Source organism: Micromesistius poutassou, assembly GCF_964030765.1.
Source record: "Micromesistius poutassou genome assembly, chromosome: 8".
Lineage (NCBI taxonomy): Eukaryota > Metazoa > Chordata > Actinopteri > Gadiformes > Gadidae > Micromesistius > Micromesistius poutassou.
In genome coordinates, this window is record NC_140278.1 from 7,784,733 (window position 1) to 7,800,864 (window position 16,132).

Here is a 16,132-nt window from a genome sequence, read left to right on the forward strand (position 1 = left end):
CGTGCATGTCAAACTAGGAAATGGGGTGCGAGAACGGAATACCGGAAAAACTGTCATAAAACCGTAGACCTGCAACTTCAGAATTTAAATTATCCTTGTTCATTGTCCCATTTACAAACAATCCATACATGTATCTCCGTTTTATTTTAATTTCGTGTCATCCGAACTCTTGATCCGGTTTTACTCAGTGAAACAGTTTTGCACATTTTTGATGAACTGAACTTTATTTTTTGCCGAAAGTCAGAGTTCTAATGGATAAAGTAATTGGTGTTTTTATCTATATCCATGTATTGAAATTAGAGTTACTCTAAACCAACTGGTTTCATCATCCTGAAAACACCCCAAAGATAAACATAATTGGCATAAACGTTTGTAGGCCTCCTATATATAGGCCTACAACCTGACACTACAAGTAAATTAAGCATTGCATTGTTAATAATGTTGTACTGTAGGCTATACTGACTTCATATGGGTATCTGGGTTTTTGCTAGTTACTGTGCTGATGATTATTATGCAATGATTATACATAACTATTGCAATATAAAACATTGACCATGTAGATGTATTTCCCATATCAATCAAGATTAATTTAGTATTTTAATATTTTGAGCTGAACCGACTGTATTGGGGACTGTTGGTGAAGAGCATGGATGAATTTTAAACATTTAAGAAATGTTGTGAGTGTTTGCGAAAGATCCGGAGGTCGGGGATCCGGGGGGCGGGGATCAGGAGGCATGCGCCGCTGCGCGGCAGCTGCCCTCGCTCCTCCCCCGCCGACAGCGGCTGACCAGCATCCACTCTGCACTACATATCCGTTACATTAACTTCCAAACATATCGGGACCAGATTATAAACTGCTCCAGATGGGGCTACCAGCCATCGAGGAGAACAACCTGTCTGGGTGAGAAAGATACGTCGACATACAAACATATGGATATATTTAGATTCGATTCATAAATACTTGTACAATGATAAATATGCTTTTAAAGCTTCATGTTGTGTTGCGACATGTAGCTAGCTAGCTAACGGTGGCTAGCTCCCCAACAGCTGGCAACTTCTACTTCGAGGTTGTTTTATTTTGTTTTATATTTGCGTTTTATTTACTTAATGTTGGTGAGTTGAATTCACAAGGTTAGCGGCATTTCGGCAAAAGTTGTCAAAATTCCCCTCAGCTGAAATAACTATTGAGTTAATACCTTTCTATATGTAGATAGATGAATCATATATATATATATATATATATATATATATATATGTGTGTAACTTTAACGTTAGATTGATAGATAGATGGAAAGATATACAGATATATGGATAGTTAGATGTTAAAATATAATAGGAATGGTAGTTAAGTTGTTGTGGACACTCATTGCTGGATTGATACATATACTTATTTGGGTATTGACATCATGATTAGTGTTGACTGTTGACAGGGTTAAATAAATGATCTTAGTCAAATGAGCTCAGAAGATGAAACGTGACATTAGGGAATTTGCGAGCTGATCGCATCAACCTGTTCTTTGATCAACCGGTTCGACTTCTTTTTACATTGGTGTAGTGCACGATGTAGTGAACGCCCTCAACAATATGTCCATGTTTTGTATTCCCCTCACTATTCTTTAAACTACCAAGCTCTAATGTGTAGTGCACCGTGTAGTCTATTTGTCTGGATCAATAGGTCTTTATATCCATGTTTTACTACAAGTATATATCATCATTTATGACGATGTTATTTTAGTTTATCCAATGCTTACCGTCATTACCGTCTTAAATGCATTAGTGTTCTTGTCTGTTACTTGTCTTTAAACCGTACACCACAACTGAAGCTTTGAAAATAAAGATTCTACTTCCTTGTATATTGAGAATGTACAGTAGCGTGTCGTGAAGAGTGATGTAGTTGTACGGTGGCTGCTAGGGTGTAATGGGTTTGTTGTTAGGGTGGTCTGGCTGGTTGCTAGGGTATTGTAGAAGGTTGCCAGGGTGTTCTGTATGGTTGCTACTAGTGGGTTCTGGATGGTTTTTATGGTGTTCTAGGTAGTTGCTAGGATTTTCTGGGTGGCTTCTATGGTGTTCTGTCTGTGTAGTTTCTACTAGGTGGTTGCTGTTGCAAGTATAATGCTAGTGCATATGCTGCATTTATAATATCCCTGTATGTTTCAGGTATACCGCTACTGTGTCTGTAGCATTCAAAACACAGCTGTATGTCATTTGATATACAGCAAAGTTTTAATTATTTTTCTAGCATGTATGAATTATGTAGGAGGATTTGCTTAGGGAAGTTTGGGAATAATAATAAAAAGAAATATGAAAATAAGTATGATAACTGTAAATGAGTGTTAATGCGGTCATTGTCCGATCATGTTACTGTGGATTAACCTGTAGAGCTGCATTCTGAGGGTTTAAGATTCAGACCAGTTCCTGTGGTAGTCAATGGTTACAGACCAACGCAAGCTCCTTTTTTGTTCCCTGAGGGGCTTGCTTCAGCAACATGCCGTCTCTCCTCCTGGATAGTTGATGAACTCCAGGTTCGTCCCTGGGGGGAGCAGGGCTAGGGCCCGCAGCCCGGGAGACGCTTAGCAACACAACCTGCAACCGTTTGGTTTCCATGGTGAAGGGGCCGGCTACATGTTTGCTCAACAGTTGAGAACTGGCCCGGTCCCTTCACCTCACCATTCACTTTAAATGTTTTCAACGGAACAGACTCAGTAGTTTCGTTATAACTGTGACATACGGGCTTTTTATGAAAGTGCCATATGCTGTAAAATTGTACCTGCAACATACAGGGATGTAATAACTGTAATAATCTGTAAGTTTGTCTTTCCATACTGGAAAAATCGAACAGCCAAGCAACTGTTTATGTACATCTAATGCAACACAAGTTTACCTTCCAAATGGTTGAATATACTGGCCGTTGGCTGGTTGCAGATGTACATTTTTGACTTTGGCATTAACTAAGGGAGGATCTTGCCCTAACTAAGGGCTTGATGTTGTGGTGTATCTTATCACTGGTTTAATTACTTATGGGGATATAACAATCCACTGTGTCTTGGCAGGGAACGTAACACTCTAGATTAACCCGTCCCTACTACTAATGCTTGGGACGTTGACCTGCTTATCCTGAAGACAACCTTTTCATCGATGAAACTCTGGGACACCTAGAGATACTGGATACCTTCTGTGGTGGTTTGGATTCCTTTCTCCTCTCCCTATAGCTACTTTTAGGAGTTTCATCTGTGGGGTCATTTTTCTGCTGGTATCATTACAGTTCTGTTTGGTGTTGGGCAGTGTTTTTATGCTCCTTAAATGACATGGGAGTTTTTCTGGTTTTCTCCCTGTGCCATCTCTACATATCAGCATATTCGTCATTCATACGAATATTGCCAAAAGAGTAACATCATAATGAGCTGTCCCCCGGGTCCGTCCGGTGTATCTGTCCCTGCCAGCAGGATGAAATGGACACCTGCAGTTGTTTAGTATGGCACCCCGCAGTGCGTTCAGCCCCCGGATTAAGCCTCTCCATTTGTTTCCATGGAAAACAGAGAACTGAAACCTGGCCACGCCCAAGAACATACCTGGGAAGCCAGCATAGATGCAGAAACTCCTCGGGGGTCCAGTTTCATTAGCTAGCTGAGTACACCAACTAGCTGAGTACACTAGCCCGTGGAGAGAGTACACTAGCTAGCAGAGAGTACACTAGCTAATGAAGAGTACACTAGCTAGCAGAGAGTACACTAGCGAATGAAGAGTACACTAGCTAGCAGAGAGTACACTAGCTAATGAAGAGTACACTGGTACACTAGCTAGCTGAGAAGACACAGGCTAGCTGAGTAGCGTAAGTGTCATTCCTATAGGAGGGTTTGGACCTGGGCAGGACCAGCTGTTTGTTTTAAACACGGCCCCTGTGTTGAGGAAAAACACAGACACACACAAACGAACACAGTCACATACACACGGTCACAGTGAACTTTACAACAATAAAGTGAAAACGCCCATCTGCTTCATCAGCTTGACAATATATTTCTAGACTTTGAGATTTGTGCTATCATAGATGTTGTCATTTATAATGAGGCAACAGGCCATTGAGCGGATTGTGGGTGTGCAATGAATGCATCGTCAGAGATCACTGTTTGACCTTCGACCTAAAGCCTCAAACCAACTGTCTCTTTTTCACTTCAACATGCAGTAAATCTCACAGTCCTCGTGTTGCATCCATACTGGTTACATAAGCTTTGATTACATAATGGTATGCAGTTGTATCGCAAAAGTTTCATTTTGGATACCAACCTTCTCAGGAAGACTGATGGCCTACTTTAAGTTATCAAACAGGGAAACAACCAAAAAAACAAAAGTCTCCAAATCATGGATGTATTAAAGAATGCCCCATATGCACATGAGACACACTCACTTAGCATAATTCCCCCAATCCACGTACGTCCATTCGCTACACTATTATTATATACACTTTATTATTGAAAAGTGAAACTCCTTAGTCATTGAAACCTTTAAATACCTAGATTATTTTGGTGAAAGGAAATGAGCTTGTTTTACAAGGCTGAATAAGATTGAGGGTTGAATGTACTTTTTACAAAATCGTTACGTGCCTGATGCCTGATGTAAAAGGACCTTCATTTGCCTAATCTCCCCAGTTTTCAAACCGCGGTGGCAAGGCAGAGAACAACGGGCAGACAGAACGGGCTGACTTTTAGTTCATTGAAAGTATTTCCTGGGACCAAAGGTTCTTGGTACTTAGATTTTATGAGTATGGATTGTTAAGCTTACCAGTTGTTACAGCCCACTGGGAAGGCTGGTTTATGGGTCTATTCAGCATACATCTAGGTGTCGCTTCCACTTTTCTCATTCACAGGGCAGGGCAGATTTTTTACTAATATATATACACAGTATATTTTAGACATGGTACATGTATGTTTTTGGTACCCCTTTTAAAGGGATAACAGAATCTAAACATTTTAAATATCCTTAACTTATCACAGAGGAGATGTATCCATTACACACCTCTAATATTTTGTCAGGTAAATGTCAAAAAGTATATTAATAAACATCAAGTCATCTTATAGCTCTTTTATGGATTTTAGTCTTTTGGTCTCTTAATGCTTGATAACCCCTAATAACATAGTTACAAGTAAGTAACTGGTTTCTGTTCACCCTATCACTTTAAGTTAGAAAGGTGGGTGGGATACCACTTTTTTTTTTTTTTTTACAAAATATCTAATGAGCTGTCTCAAATCATTTAGTAAAATCATAAACCTTTTGCATTTGCTTAGAACTCCCCCCTCTAGGATCAGTGTTAATGCAGTGTTAACAACTTATTGATCTAGGACTTGGTGTGATGTGCACACACACACGCACGCACGCGCAAAGATACACAGATGGTACCGGACTACTTAGCACTTCAGAGTACTGATGAACTTGTTTAATATCATATCAGTGATTAAATTCATGGGGGAACATGTGTGTGATGGTTGGAAGTATCTAGTAACAGTCCCAGTAACCTCCTCTTCCACTGCTGTCTTTCAGAGAGAGCTGTGATTGGTCCTGATCCCGTGTCCCTCCTACTGACGTGTCTACCAGCTACTGATTGGCTCATGGTAAACAAACTGGACCCCAAGCCTGTAAGTTAACCAGTTCAAAACACTGTAACTTAAACAGTCTGTTAGTTTAACAGTTAAAGAGCCAGCCAGTGTAACAGTTATATAGGCACTTAAACAAATATGTTTTAAGTTAAAATACTGGTCTGTGTGATAACCATCCTAACCATCTCTCCTGGTTTCACTTAAGCATCCGTTATCAATATCATTTGTGAAAATTACTTTTAGGAAAGCTTGACGTGCACTTGCCACGACAGCAAACAATAACTATATAAAGTTTAATCTTATGGAATCAATGTGTGTCATGACATTTTAGAAAATCTAAAACAAACCGTGAAGCGGCATACAAGTACTAAACAAATGTTTTATCAGAGAGGTCAAAGTGCCGCTGCTGTTGTTTACGATTGGGGCAGGCACACCCATGCTGAATCCTCTTGGCAGAATCGAGAAAGTTGTTATGACAAATCTTTGACAGAGAAATAAGGTTTTTAATGAGGTTTTGATGGTTTGATCATCCAGACCGGTTTTGTCCTTTTTGAATGGTTAAACAGTGTAAAAGATGCTGACTGTTTTCTATTTTGTGTTGAAGGGGGATGAGGTGCATGATGTGGACCAGCAGAAGCCACAGTACAGCTAGCATCCAGCCACGCTAGCGCCTAGCACCCTGTAAAGCTAGCCCTACTAACACTGCTGGCACCCAGTACAGCTAAGATCCAGCAACGCTAGCCCCCAGTACAGCTAACACCGCTAGCATCGCTGGCACCCAGTACAGCTAGCCCCACTAGCATCGCTGGCACCCAATACAGCTAGTGGCAGTAGCACATAGCAACGCAAGCACCTAGCACCCATTAAAGCTTGCATTGCTAGAACATTAGCAATACTAGCACCCAGTACAGCTAACACTGCTAAAACACAAACCTCGGATCGCTCAGAGCTGAATACATGCAGCCATGAACTGAGTGAACCAATACAAACATTTTGAACTTGTCTTTAATTTCATGTTCTATTGCTTCAAGGCCTCTGTTGGTTGGGTCACTCTTATTTACAACCTGCCAAAAGTGCCTTTGGGAACCCCCCCCCCCCCCCCCACCCCACCCCACCCAACCACGTCACCCTTATGTTTTCCGCCACTGGTCGGCCCCGTGCGGTTGCATGCTGCTAAGACAGCCCAACGAGGTGTCGCCAATCATCAGCCGTGCGCACACCTCTGCTTGCCTTGGCCCCTCCCTCCCGTCACAGTGACGACCCCCAGCCTCTGTCGCCATGGTGAGCTTCCAGTCTAAGTGGCGCTACCTGTTCATGTTCCTGGGCGTGCAGCTGGTCGTCATGGCGCTGCTGTCCCGCGAGGGCTACCAGAAACGGGTCACCTACTTCATGCGCATATTCCGCAAAAGCGACGGGGGTGGCCGCAACCTGTCAGCCAGCGCCAGCGACGTCTACGCCAACCTTACAATCCTGGCTAGGGCCCCGCCCAGCAGTGACGTCATGACCTACTGCCCCCAGACCTCGCCCTTCATACGTAAGTTCTAGTTCTGACCTCCTGATCATGTTGTAGTTTTAGCTTCCCGGTTCTGTCCCCCCCCATCCCCTCAGGCCGGAGGTTCAGAGTCCCTTTGTGTAGATGCAATAGGACCAAGGACTCATTTTTACCTAGGGCACTATCCTTGTTAAATTTGCACACTACTGAATTCCAGACTTGACTTGCCTGTGTGTGTTATGTGTATTGGTCATTGTTGATGTCTTAATGTATTTCTTGTATGCTTTTATCTGTTTACCTGTCTGCTAACCAAGTTTCCCTTTGGGATAATAATAAACCTACGACTACTGCTACTACAGTTGGCGTTTTTAAATCCTGGTTGTTCTGTTTGTAGTTTAAACCTCCTGCTTCGTCTTTGGCGGTTTCAGGTGGGCCAATCCACGTGAGCTTCCCCTCGGGTCTGACTCTGGCACAGGTGCAGCGGAAGAACCCCCTGGTGGTGAGAGGGGGGCGCTACCGGCCGCCAGGCTGTGAGTCCAGGCACAGCACAGCCATCATCATCCCTCACAGGAACCGGGAACACCACCTCAAGTTCCTCCTCTACTACCTGCACCCCTTCCTCCAGCGACAGCAGCTCAACTATGGAATCTACATCATCCACCAGGTGAGGCCATCCCCATGACGACAAGTTCACCAGCTCGCTGTCATTTATTGTTTTTAAAAGCATCTGAAATCCAGCTGAAAAAAAATAAAAATGCATATATGATGTAGTGTAGAAATAAAACGTCCAAAAAACAAGGTAAACACTGATTCCGGCAAAGACCCGAGGCACATGTGAAAAGAGGGAGGTTTCCAGTGTGTCCGTTTACGAAGAGAAAGAAAAACCGGAGCGTTGGGAGTTGTGGTTGGAGCTTGGATTTCAGACACCTACAATTAACCTTCGGACCTCGCCTCGACTTGTATATATGTTCAGGAAGATCGCCCCCCACCAAACAACTCAGTGGATCATCTAACAAGACTGTGCTGGCCACTGGTCGACTCTCTCCAGCGAAGTACAAAGCTTAGCATAACACTTTCACACACAGCTGCGAGGGTCTGGTTCCCATTCACGTCCGTCCATGCAGGGAAAGGTTAGGATCCGGGTTGGGAGTCGGGACTCAAGCCTTTTGGGGGATAGATGAAAGCAAGCATAAGGCGTAACACAGGACTGTGTGGGAATGACTGTGTCACGCTTGATTGACTTGACATCTACCTCACCCTGCCTCAAAGAATAACATGACCTAAACAAATGAATGGAACAGACATATTAATAGACATATTTGCATTGCTAAAATAACAAAGAAGTAATGAATAGAAACCAACACGCTTTGAATCCTTACATCATTGTATTTGTCATAGGTACACATCGGTCCCCACACACTAGCTGATCTTCCATCCTGTCGCTCTCATAACACATGCATGGTCGGAACAGCTGATAATGTGCAAGGCTGCTTTCATTACAGCACAAAAAGTGTATCTCCTTAAAGGTGGAGAAATGTTTTCGACCGCCTAGCTCGCCTAGCTCCCGTTGCCCCGTCAGGTGCGCCAGCAGCCTAGAGCCCACACACACAGTTCAATGAATACTACGAACAAGGGTTAATGATTAAAATAACCATTTGCCCGCTGATAGTTTAGCTACGGTCGTGTAAATAAATTACATCTTAAGTGCTATAAAACTATTTATACGGCACAGTAAAAATACTGTCAAAAAAAGTCCTGCATTATATTTCGTTAGGATTCGATCTACACAACGGGTAACTTATTTATTGTTAACCTGACATTTATTAGCACAATGTACAGTATTTACATCTGTTGACATTGGCATTTCAATGTTTTATATAATGCTTGATTTATGAATAATAATAATAATACATCATATTTTATCTATTATATCTTGAGAGTTAAATCTAATGACAACAAAAATAACTGATAAGAGTACCATTGAAGTACTGGATCGATAAGCAGTATCAGAGTATCATCTATCAGAGTAGTAGTACGGTTTAAATCATACAGTCTTAAAGTCTAAAGTCTATTCAGACTTCAGATTAATATCTGAAGTCTGGTGGAGAGCTAAAAGCGGGGGCGTTTTCACTTTCCTTTGCTACGTATTTGTTTCATCCAATATTATTGCTGGAGGCAGGGATCTGTAAGGGTGTCATTGGAAACCTAGCTTAGCCAGAGCTAACCTGAAGAAGGGTATTAGAGTTGCTAAGGTATCATACAAAAAGAAAATTGAGGGATACATCACAGATAGAAACCCACATCAAGTGTGGCATGGATTACAAAATATCACCAATTACAAGGGCTACAACATCACACCTCCCTCTGCTGATGCTACAATGGCGGAGGAATTAAACAGCCCCCCAGCCTTCACCAACACTTCGCTATCCCTCCAGGAGCATCAGGTGAGGAAGGTATTGAGGGAAGTGAACCCGAGGAAAGCTGCCGGACCCGACGGAGTATCAGGCAAAGTACTCAAGGCCTGTGCAGACCAACTCTCATGGATTCTCACTAAGATCTTCAACATCTCCCTGTACCTAGCCATCGTCCCATCCTGCTGGAAATCCACCACTATCATCCCAGTTCCAAAAACATCTGCCTGCAAAAGCCTGAACGACTTTAGGCCCATTGCACTCACGTCTGTGGCAATGAAGTGCCTGGAAAGGCTGGTTGCCCAGCACATCAAGGCCCTCCTCCCTCCATCATTTGACTCCCACTAGTTTGCCTACAGGGCTAACCGTTCCACTGAGGATGCCATTGCCATCACCCTCCACTCAACGCCCTCCACTCAACCACCTCGACCGCCCTGGTAACTATGCGAAACTGCTCTTCATAGATTTCAGCTCAGCCTTCAACACAATAATCCCGGACATTCTGTTTTAAAAAAACTCCTGGACCTACACCTCCCTCCCTCCACCTGCGCTTGGATTAAAGACTTCCTCTCCAATAGACCACAACAAGTGAGACTCGGCCACCATCTTTCCCCCCCACTCACACTCTGCACTGGCTCCCCCCAAGGCTGTGTGTTGAGCCCACTCCTGTATACACTTTACACATCGGACTGCTCTCCCTCCCACCCCTCCAACCACATCATAAAATTTGCAGACGACACCACTGTGGTCGGTCTCATTTCAGGCGGCGATGAGTCTGAGTACAGAGCCGAGGTTGAGAAACTCTCAACTTGGTGCTCATCCAACAAGCTACTTCTCAACACAACAAAAACAAAGGAGATCATCATAGACTTCAGACGCAACCGCACTGCACATGCCCCACTCCACCTGAACGGCGACTGCGTGGAAAGGGTGTCATCATTGAAATTCCTAGGGGTACACATCTCCGAAGATCTCACCTGGTCCATCAACACCAAAGCATTAACTGAGAAGGCCCAGCAGCGACTACACTTCCTGAGAATTCTCAGGAAAAACTATCTTGAACAGAAGCTGCTGGTGTCCTTCTACCGGTCAATCATAGAAAGTATACTCACGTTTTGCATTACAGCTTGGTATGTGGGTTGCTCGGCGGCAGACAGGAAGGCTCTGCAGAGGGTCACAGGCACAGCCCAAAAGATCATAGGCTGCCCTCTGCCCTCCCTGGAAGATCTCGCCGACTCCCGCTGCCTCAACAGGACCAGATCCATTTTCAAGGACTCTGCCCACCACCTGTTCAACCTGCTTCCCTCCGGCAGGCGTTTCAAGTCAATAAATGCACGCACCGCCAGACTAACCAACAGTTTCTTCCCCTGGGCCATACGTTCACTAAACCAAAAAAAGAACCCTCTGCAAACTATGGCCACCCCCCCAATCTTCCCCTCCCTTGCCATGATCAACCACAAACACCTCTGGACAATATTGCATTCTGTGCACCTATGCACTAGGCACTTTTCTTTCTTGCTATTAGGCTGCGGCTAGTTTTACTCATGTGTGGTGGAGGGTGTTCTGCCTGGGAGGGTTGGAGGGTATTTCGGTGTGTAAATATTGTGCTGCGTTTGGGGCTGGGTATTTATTAACTATTTATTGCTCTTTTTTAATAAAGCACTGACCAAGAGTGGCGACTGGAATTTTGTTGTGTTGATACTCTGTATTTTATGCAAACTTATGCAAACTTATACAAACTTGACACTAGTGCACTGTAAAAAATGGTCTTTAAAGTTCTCAAATCAACAAAGTGTAGACTGGCCACTGTACAAATTCACTTCTTAAAATACTTTACTGAAAGCTTCATACACACGTGCAAATGAGTTTTCTTCGATTGAATAACTAGAGAGATTTCTAGTCTAGAGGATAACTCTACCTCTTACAGTCCTGGTTTCTGGCCCAGGCTCTGTGTATGCCGTCCCCCCAAGGAGTTCTGCTGTAACATAGTAGGACTGCGGTATTCAGGATTGCGCAAATACTATATTTGAGACGTCCATCCTACAAGTATATAAGATAGAGTAGTATGAATATATATGATTCTTTATACGCAAAAGCTTAAATATCTTTTTGCAAGAGTTTGTTGGGAGTTTGTTGACCTGGGGTGGTTTGCATTTAGAAAAATATTAATTCCTAAGCCTTGTTTTAATGCTTATTAGATCTATAAACAGCCCTAATTACATCCTTTATATAAAAACGTCAGAGGCATTGAAAAGGATGAAGCCAGTATGGTCTATTCTCATTATTTATTTTATTCCTACGGGGATGAATTAATAGTCAGATAGATATGACAGACAGACTATACATTTAGCTTTAAATAGATATACTCTATATATTAAACTCTACTTACCTGCTGTAGTCATGTCAGGGTCAACAACAGCTTTTGTGATTGGCTGTCCAAAACGGTTACTGGAGCGATTGGCTAGGTGGAGCAGTCAAGGAATCGATGGGTGGTGGTTAAGGAGCTGATTGGTTTGGGGTGAAGTTAATGAGCTTATTGGCTTTGTCCTCCTAGGCCGGGAACTACACGTTTAATCGAGCCAAGCTAATGAATGTGGGCTTCCGGGAGGCGATGCGGGAGGAAAACTGGGATTGCCTGTTTTTCCACGATGTGGACCTGATCCCCGAAGATGACCGCAACACATACGTCTGTGACGCCAACCCAAAGCACGCTGCCATCGCCATGGACAAGTTTGGCTACAAGTGAGTTCCTGTTCTACTTCAGTGTTCATGGGCACTTTATTAGTTTACTCCACCTCTACAGAGCAGTGGGATGTGATATTTTATTATATTATTGAACATTTTGTTGGCATAGCAATGAATGGAGACGATACGTTTCTGAATAATACACCCAAGAAGTAGAGGATTGAGAATGAATGGAGGTCGGTGCTACAGGTCACTATACCTTAAGGCAGGGGATGGAAGGTTTCTTTGGTATGGGCTGCTTGAAGCAGTTGGGAACCCGTAGGAAAGGAACTCACAGTAGGAAAGGTGTTGCTTGTCTTAACCCGTGCATTGAAGTGGCTGAGGTGTTCAGATGCGCGGTGGGCTGGGCATGATATTGCACGGCAATTTTTAGGTTACCAGGTAACTTTAATCAAAGATCCTGGCTGGAGGGGCAGCCCGCCCCTATATGGCCCGCTTCTTTTTGGGAAAGTGAGGGGGGTCTAGCTCAACTGGGGTAGTTTCCCTGTTGGTCAAGCAGTTTCTCTATACAGCATAACAATGACATAGTGGGAATGTATGGTTCTTTAAAAAAGGTTGGACCATAATGTGTACTCGTGTCCCCTTTTGTTGTGTGGATGTAAAATGTTAGATATTTGTCCCATCCAGGCTTCCTTACAATTTGTACTTCGGAGGCGTGTCTGCTCTGACTCCGCTGCACTACCTCAAGATGAACGGTTTCCCTAACAACTACTGGGGCTGGGGGGGAGAGGACGATGACATCGGAGTCAGGTACCCTACTACCATACTCCCCACAACTCAACTTGCGACCACAGTTGGAAGAACCCCTGGTCTAACCGATGTCCCTCGGGTGTTTTTCAGGGTTTCTCTCGGTGGGATGCACATCACCCGTCCGTCTGTGAAAGTCGGCCGCTACAAGATGATAAAACACAAGCTGGACAAAGGCAACGACATCAATCCAAAACGGTGAGGTCAAAACCCTGCTTGGTGAAAGTGCTTGTGCTGGTTAAAGGCATGGATTCAAGCATCGCAAGATGTTTATCCAAAATGTTTCAGAAGGTTCTATTCAATTAGAAATCCTGAGTTTCTTCTAAGAAGCCCATCATTGACACTTGCTTCAGAACATATCGGATTGGAAGAAATGTCTTAACTGTGTTAATGGCTCTCCCACCCCACAAACCCACCCTCCCCTCACGTCATCGCCCCCCCCCCCCCCCCCCCCCCCCCCCCAGGTGGCAACGTTCAATTTCCGTCTAATTTGTTTTGTTTGCATTATTATTATCATTATTTGTTTGTATTATTTTTGTAGCTTTAAATACAGCTCCTTGGTAAATTTGTTCATTAATTCGTTCACTGTACATTAAAGGTCCCATGACATGCCACCAGGTGTGGTGTGATGAGCCGTTACTGGCCGTTTTGAAAATCTGTCTGGCTAATCACACCACACCTGGTGGCATGTCATGGGACCTTTAAAAAAATAAATAAAAATAAAATAAAAAATAAAAATTTCTGCTCTATCTACAGGGGTTTAACAACTGCTTTCTCCCCCTCGACTGTATGTTTGTATAAAGCTTGCAGGCTTAATGCACATGCTCCGCCTCGTCTTCTTCTTTTTTGGTGGAGAACCAGCGCCACATAGAGGCCTTGAAAATGTACTAAAGCGTTTCTAAAGCTAGATGCGTTTTTGCAATGAGTCCATCCTTACAGAGAAATTACTGAAATGCTACCAAGGAAAACTGAGGGGAAAAAGATCGTTTTCGCCCGTGTGGACAGGGCTTAGTATGAGAGTAACCTAGCTAGGAGGGGTAAGGATGAGATTTATGGTATGAGGGTTACCTAGGTGGGGTAAGGAGAAGTTTAGTATGAGGGTTACCTAGCTAGGTGTGGTAAAGAGCAGAGGTTTAGCATTGGGATAATCCAGATGGGTGCTAATCTTTCCTGGTGTCTCCAGATTCAACATGCTGGCCAAGACCCGCCAGTCCTGGAAGCTGGACGGGATGAACACTGCAGAGTATGAGATCGTATCACGCCAGTACCTGCCCCTCTACACCAACATCACGGTGGACATAGGTACAGAGGAAGGCCTCCACAGAACCCCAGCAGCTGCCAAGCCAGAACCCGTTGATCCAGCCAAACCCAACCAGGAGCAAGGGACAAGCTAGTGGCACTGCTCTGGAGTTGACTGGAAGGTTACTTCTTCTTAATGCAGGGTTCAACCCACTAGAACCCACGTGCCCGTAGAGACACTTGTTAATGCTGCACAGGAAGAGACACACAAAGTGACGGATTTTAAAGACACTCCGGACCGCTGGTTGGAGTACAGTCAAACCATGGACTCTATGAGTTACTACTAGAACATGTAAACGTATGTAATGTACAGCGCCGACCGCTGGCTAACCCTCACGCTGCCTTAAAGTCCATGGATGAATGGTTCCATTTTTAATGAACACAGATTTTAGTTTTTTATTTCATCTTCTTTTCGGTGCCGGCCTGGTGTGAGCAGTTGGTAGCATACGGACAGCTGCTTCCCGGTAATAGCGGGGTTCATTATCGTCTTATAGGGCTCTTATAAAGGAGCTGTGAATAAGAAATAGAGTTAATATTACTGCTTCCAAAGAGATAAAATGATTCAAAACACGCCTTTTCTGTCAGCCCACACCCTCATAGGAGGCCTGTAGGCTCCAGCCCTTTTAGTTCAATCTAGTTTTCTACTGTATTTGATTGTACGCCTGTGTAGTTGTATATCTTTGCCTTGTAAAGCAGCAAGTCCCAGAGACGGCCGCCATCCCTGGCTACAGATTTGTTGTCCAATCAAAATGAGTCAATCACTGACTCCTATATGCCTTGATTATGTGTATATTTTTGTAAATGTAATTCGTGAGTGCTGGCATCTTTTAACCACTTTGCTTCTCCAGTAGAGATTCTATCCAATATGTGGAAATCAAAAGCGTTGGCCATCACGTTGTGAGACCTGTGGTCTGACGCAGCCTTCAGCACTGGTGGCTCCAAAGGTATCCAGAAGCGCTTCCAGACATGTACCTCGGTCCGCCCCTTGTTTCTGTGGTCAAATCTTGTTCAGATCACTCGCAAACATTATTCCACCTCTTTAACAACAGGAGTTGGTGTTCCAAAATTTAATCATAGACTAAGAGACAGAACCAGGCCCCCAGCCACCAGAACCCCTTTGCCCTAGACAACAGAACCCCATCCTGGGCCCCCGGCCACCAGAACCCCTCCCCCCCACCCCCAGACACCAGAACCCCTTCACCCAGACACCTGTCACCCCCCAGACACCAGAACCCCTTCCCCCCCCTCCCCCTCCCCCAGACACCACAACCCTCCCCCCAGATGCCACAACCCCAGACACCAGTACCTGTATCTCCCCAGAAACCGGGACGGACCAGTGGAGGGGTGGGTAGGAGCAAACCAAAGAGCTCTAGTATGGGTGCTGTGTGAGTGGGGTGGGGAGGTGTGTGGTTGATGCTCTCTAGATTTGAAACTATGTCCTGCCAAATGGGATGCTTGAAGGACAATTTTATTCAGACAGGATATCTTCTTCACAATAAAACTCCTTATGGTAATGCTTTTTGTGGTAAATATTCTTGAATTGATTTAATTCTAGTTGGATTTAAATCTGAGTTCCTAGTTTTTTTAGTTGTTTTGTTGACTGTATGCAATGCTATTAGACAGGTGCCACCTAGTTCCTGATGAGTAGTAAGAGATGTTGGCCAGAGATAAATCTAGGGCAAAACAGGCTTTTTGTTCAGTTCATTGTTCGTGTTATAAAAATAAAAGGGCCATGAAAGTTTTCCCTATGAAACAGTAGAGCAGTCTTTATAAATTATAACATGCCATTAATACAATAGAATAGCCTTTATACACTGAGACAGAGCCTTAATATCCTAGACGTCGTTATA

General features: G+C 43.9%; 1 protein-coding gene across 1 annotated transcript; it reads left to right on the plus strand.

The window, feature by feature from the left end:
* The first annotated feature begins 780 nt into the window (after window positions 1–780).
* On the plus strand, window positions 781–15,793 carry LOC311351601 (beta-1,4-galactosyltransferase 3). The gene is made up of 8 exons (XM_084471777.1): window positions 781–901; window positions 5,533–5,627; window positions 6,193–7,122; window positions 7,509–7,744; window positions 12,046–12,233; window positions 12,864–12,986; window positions 13,077–13,181; window positions 14,167–15,793. The coding sequence occupies exons 3-8, from the start codon at window positions 6,867–6,869 to the stop codon at window positions 14,375–14,377; spliced, it is 1,119 nt and encodes a 372-aa protein (XP_084327903.1). The 5' UTR covers window positions 781–901; window positions 5,533–5,627; window positions 6,193–6,866; the 3' UTR covers window positions 14,378–15,793.
* Window positions 15,794–16,132: the final 339 nt, after the last annotated feature.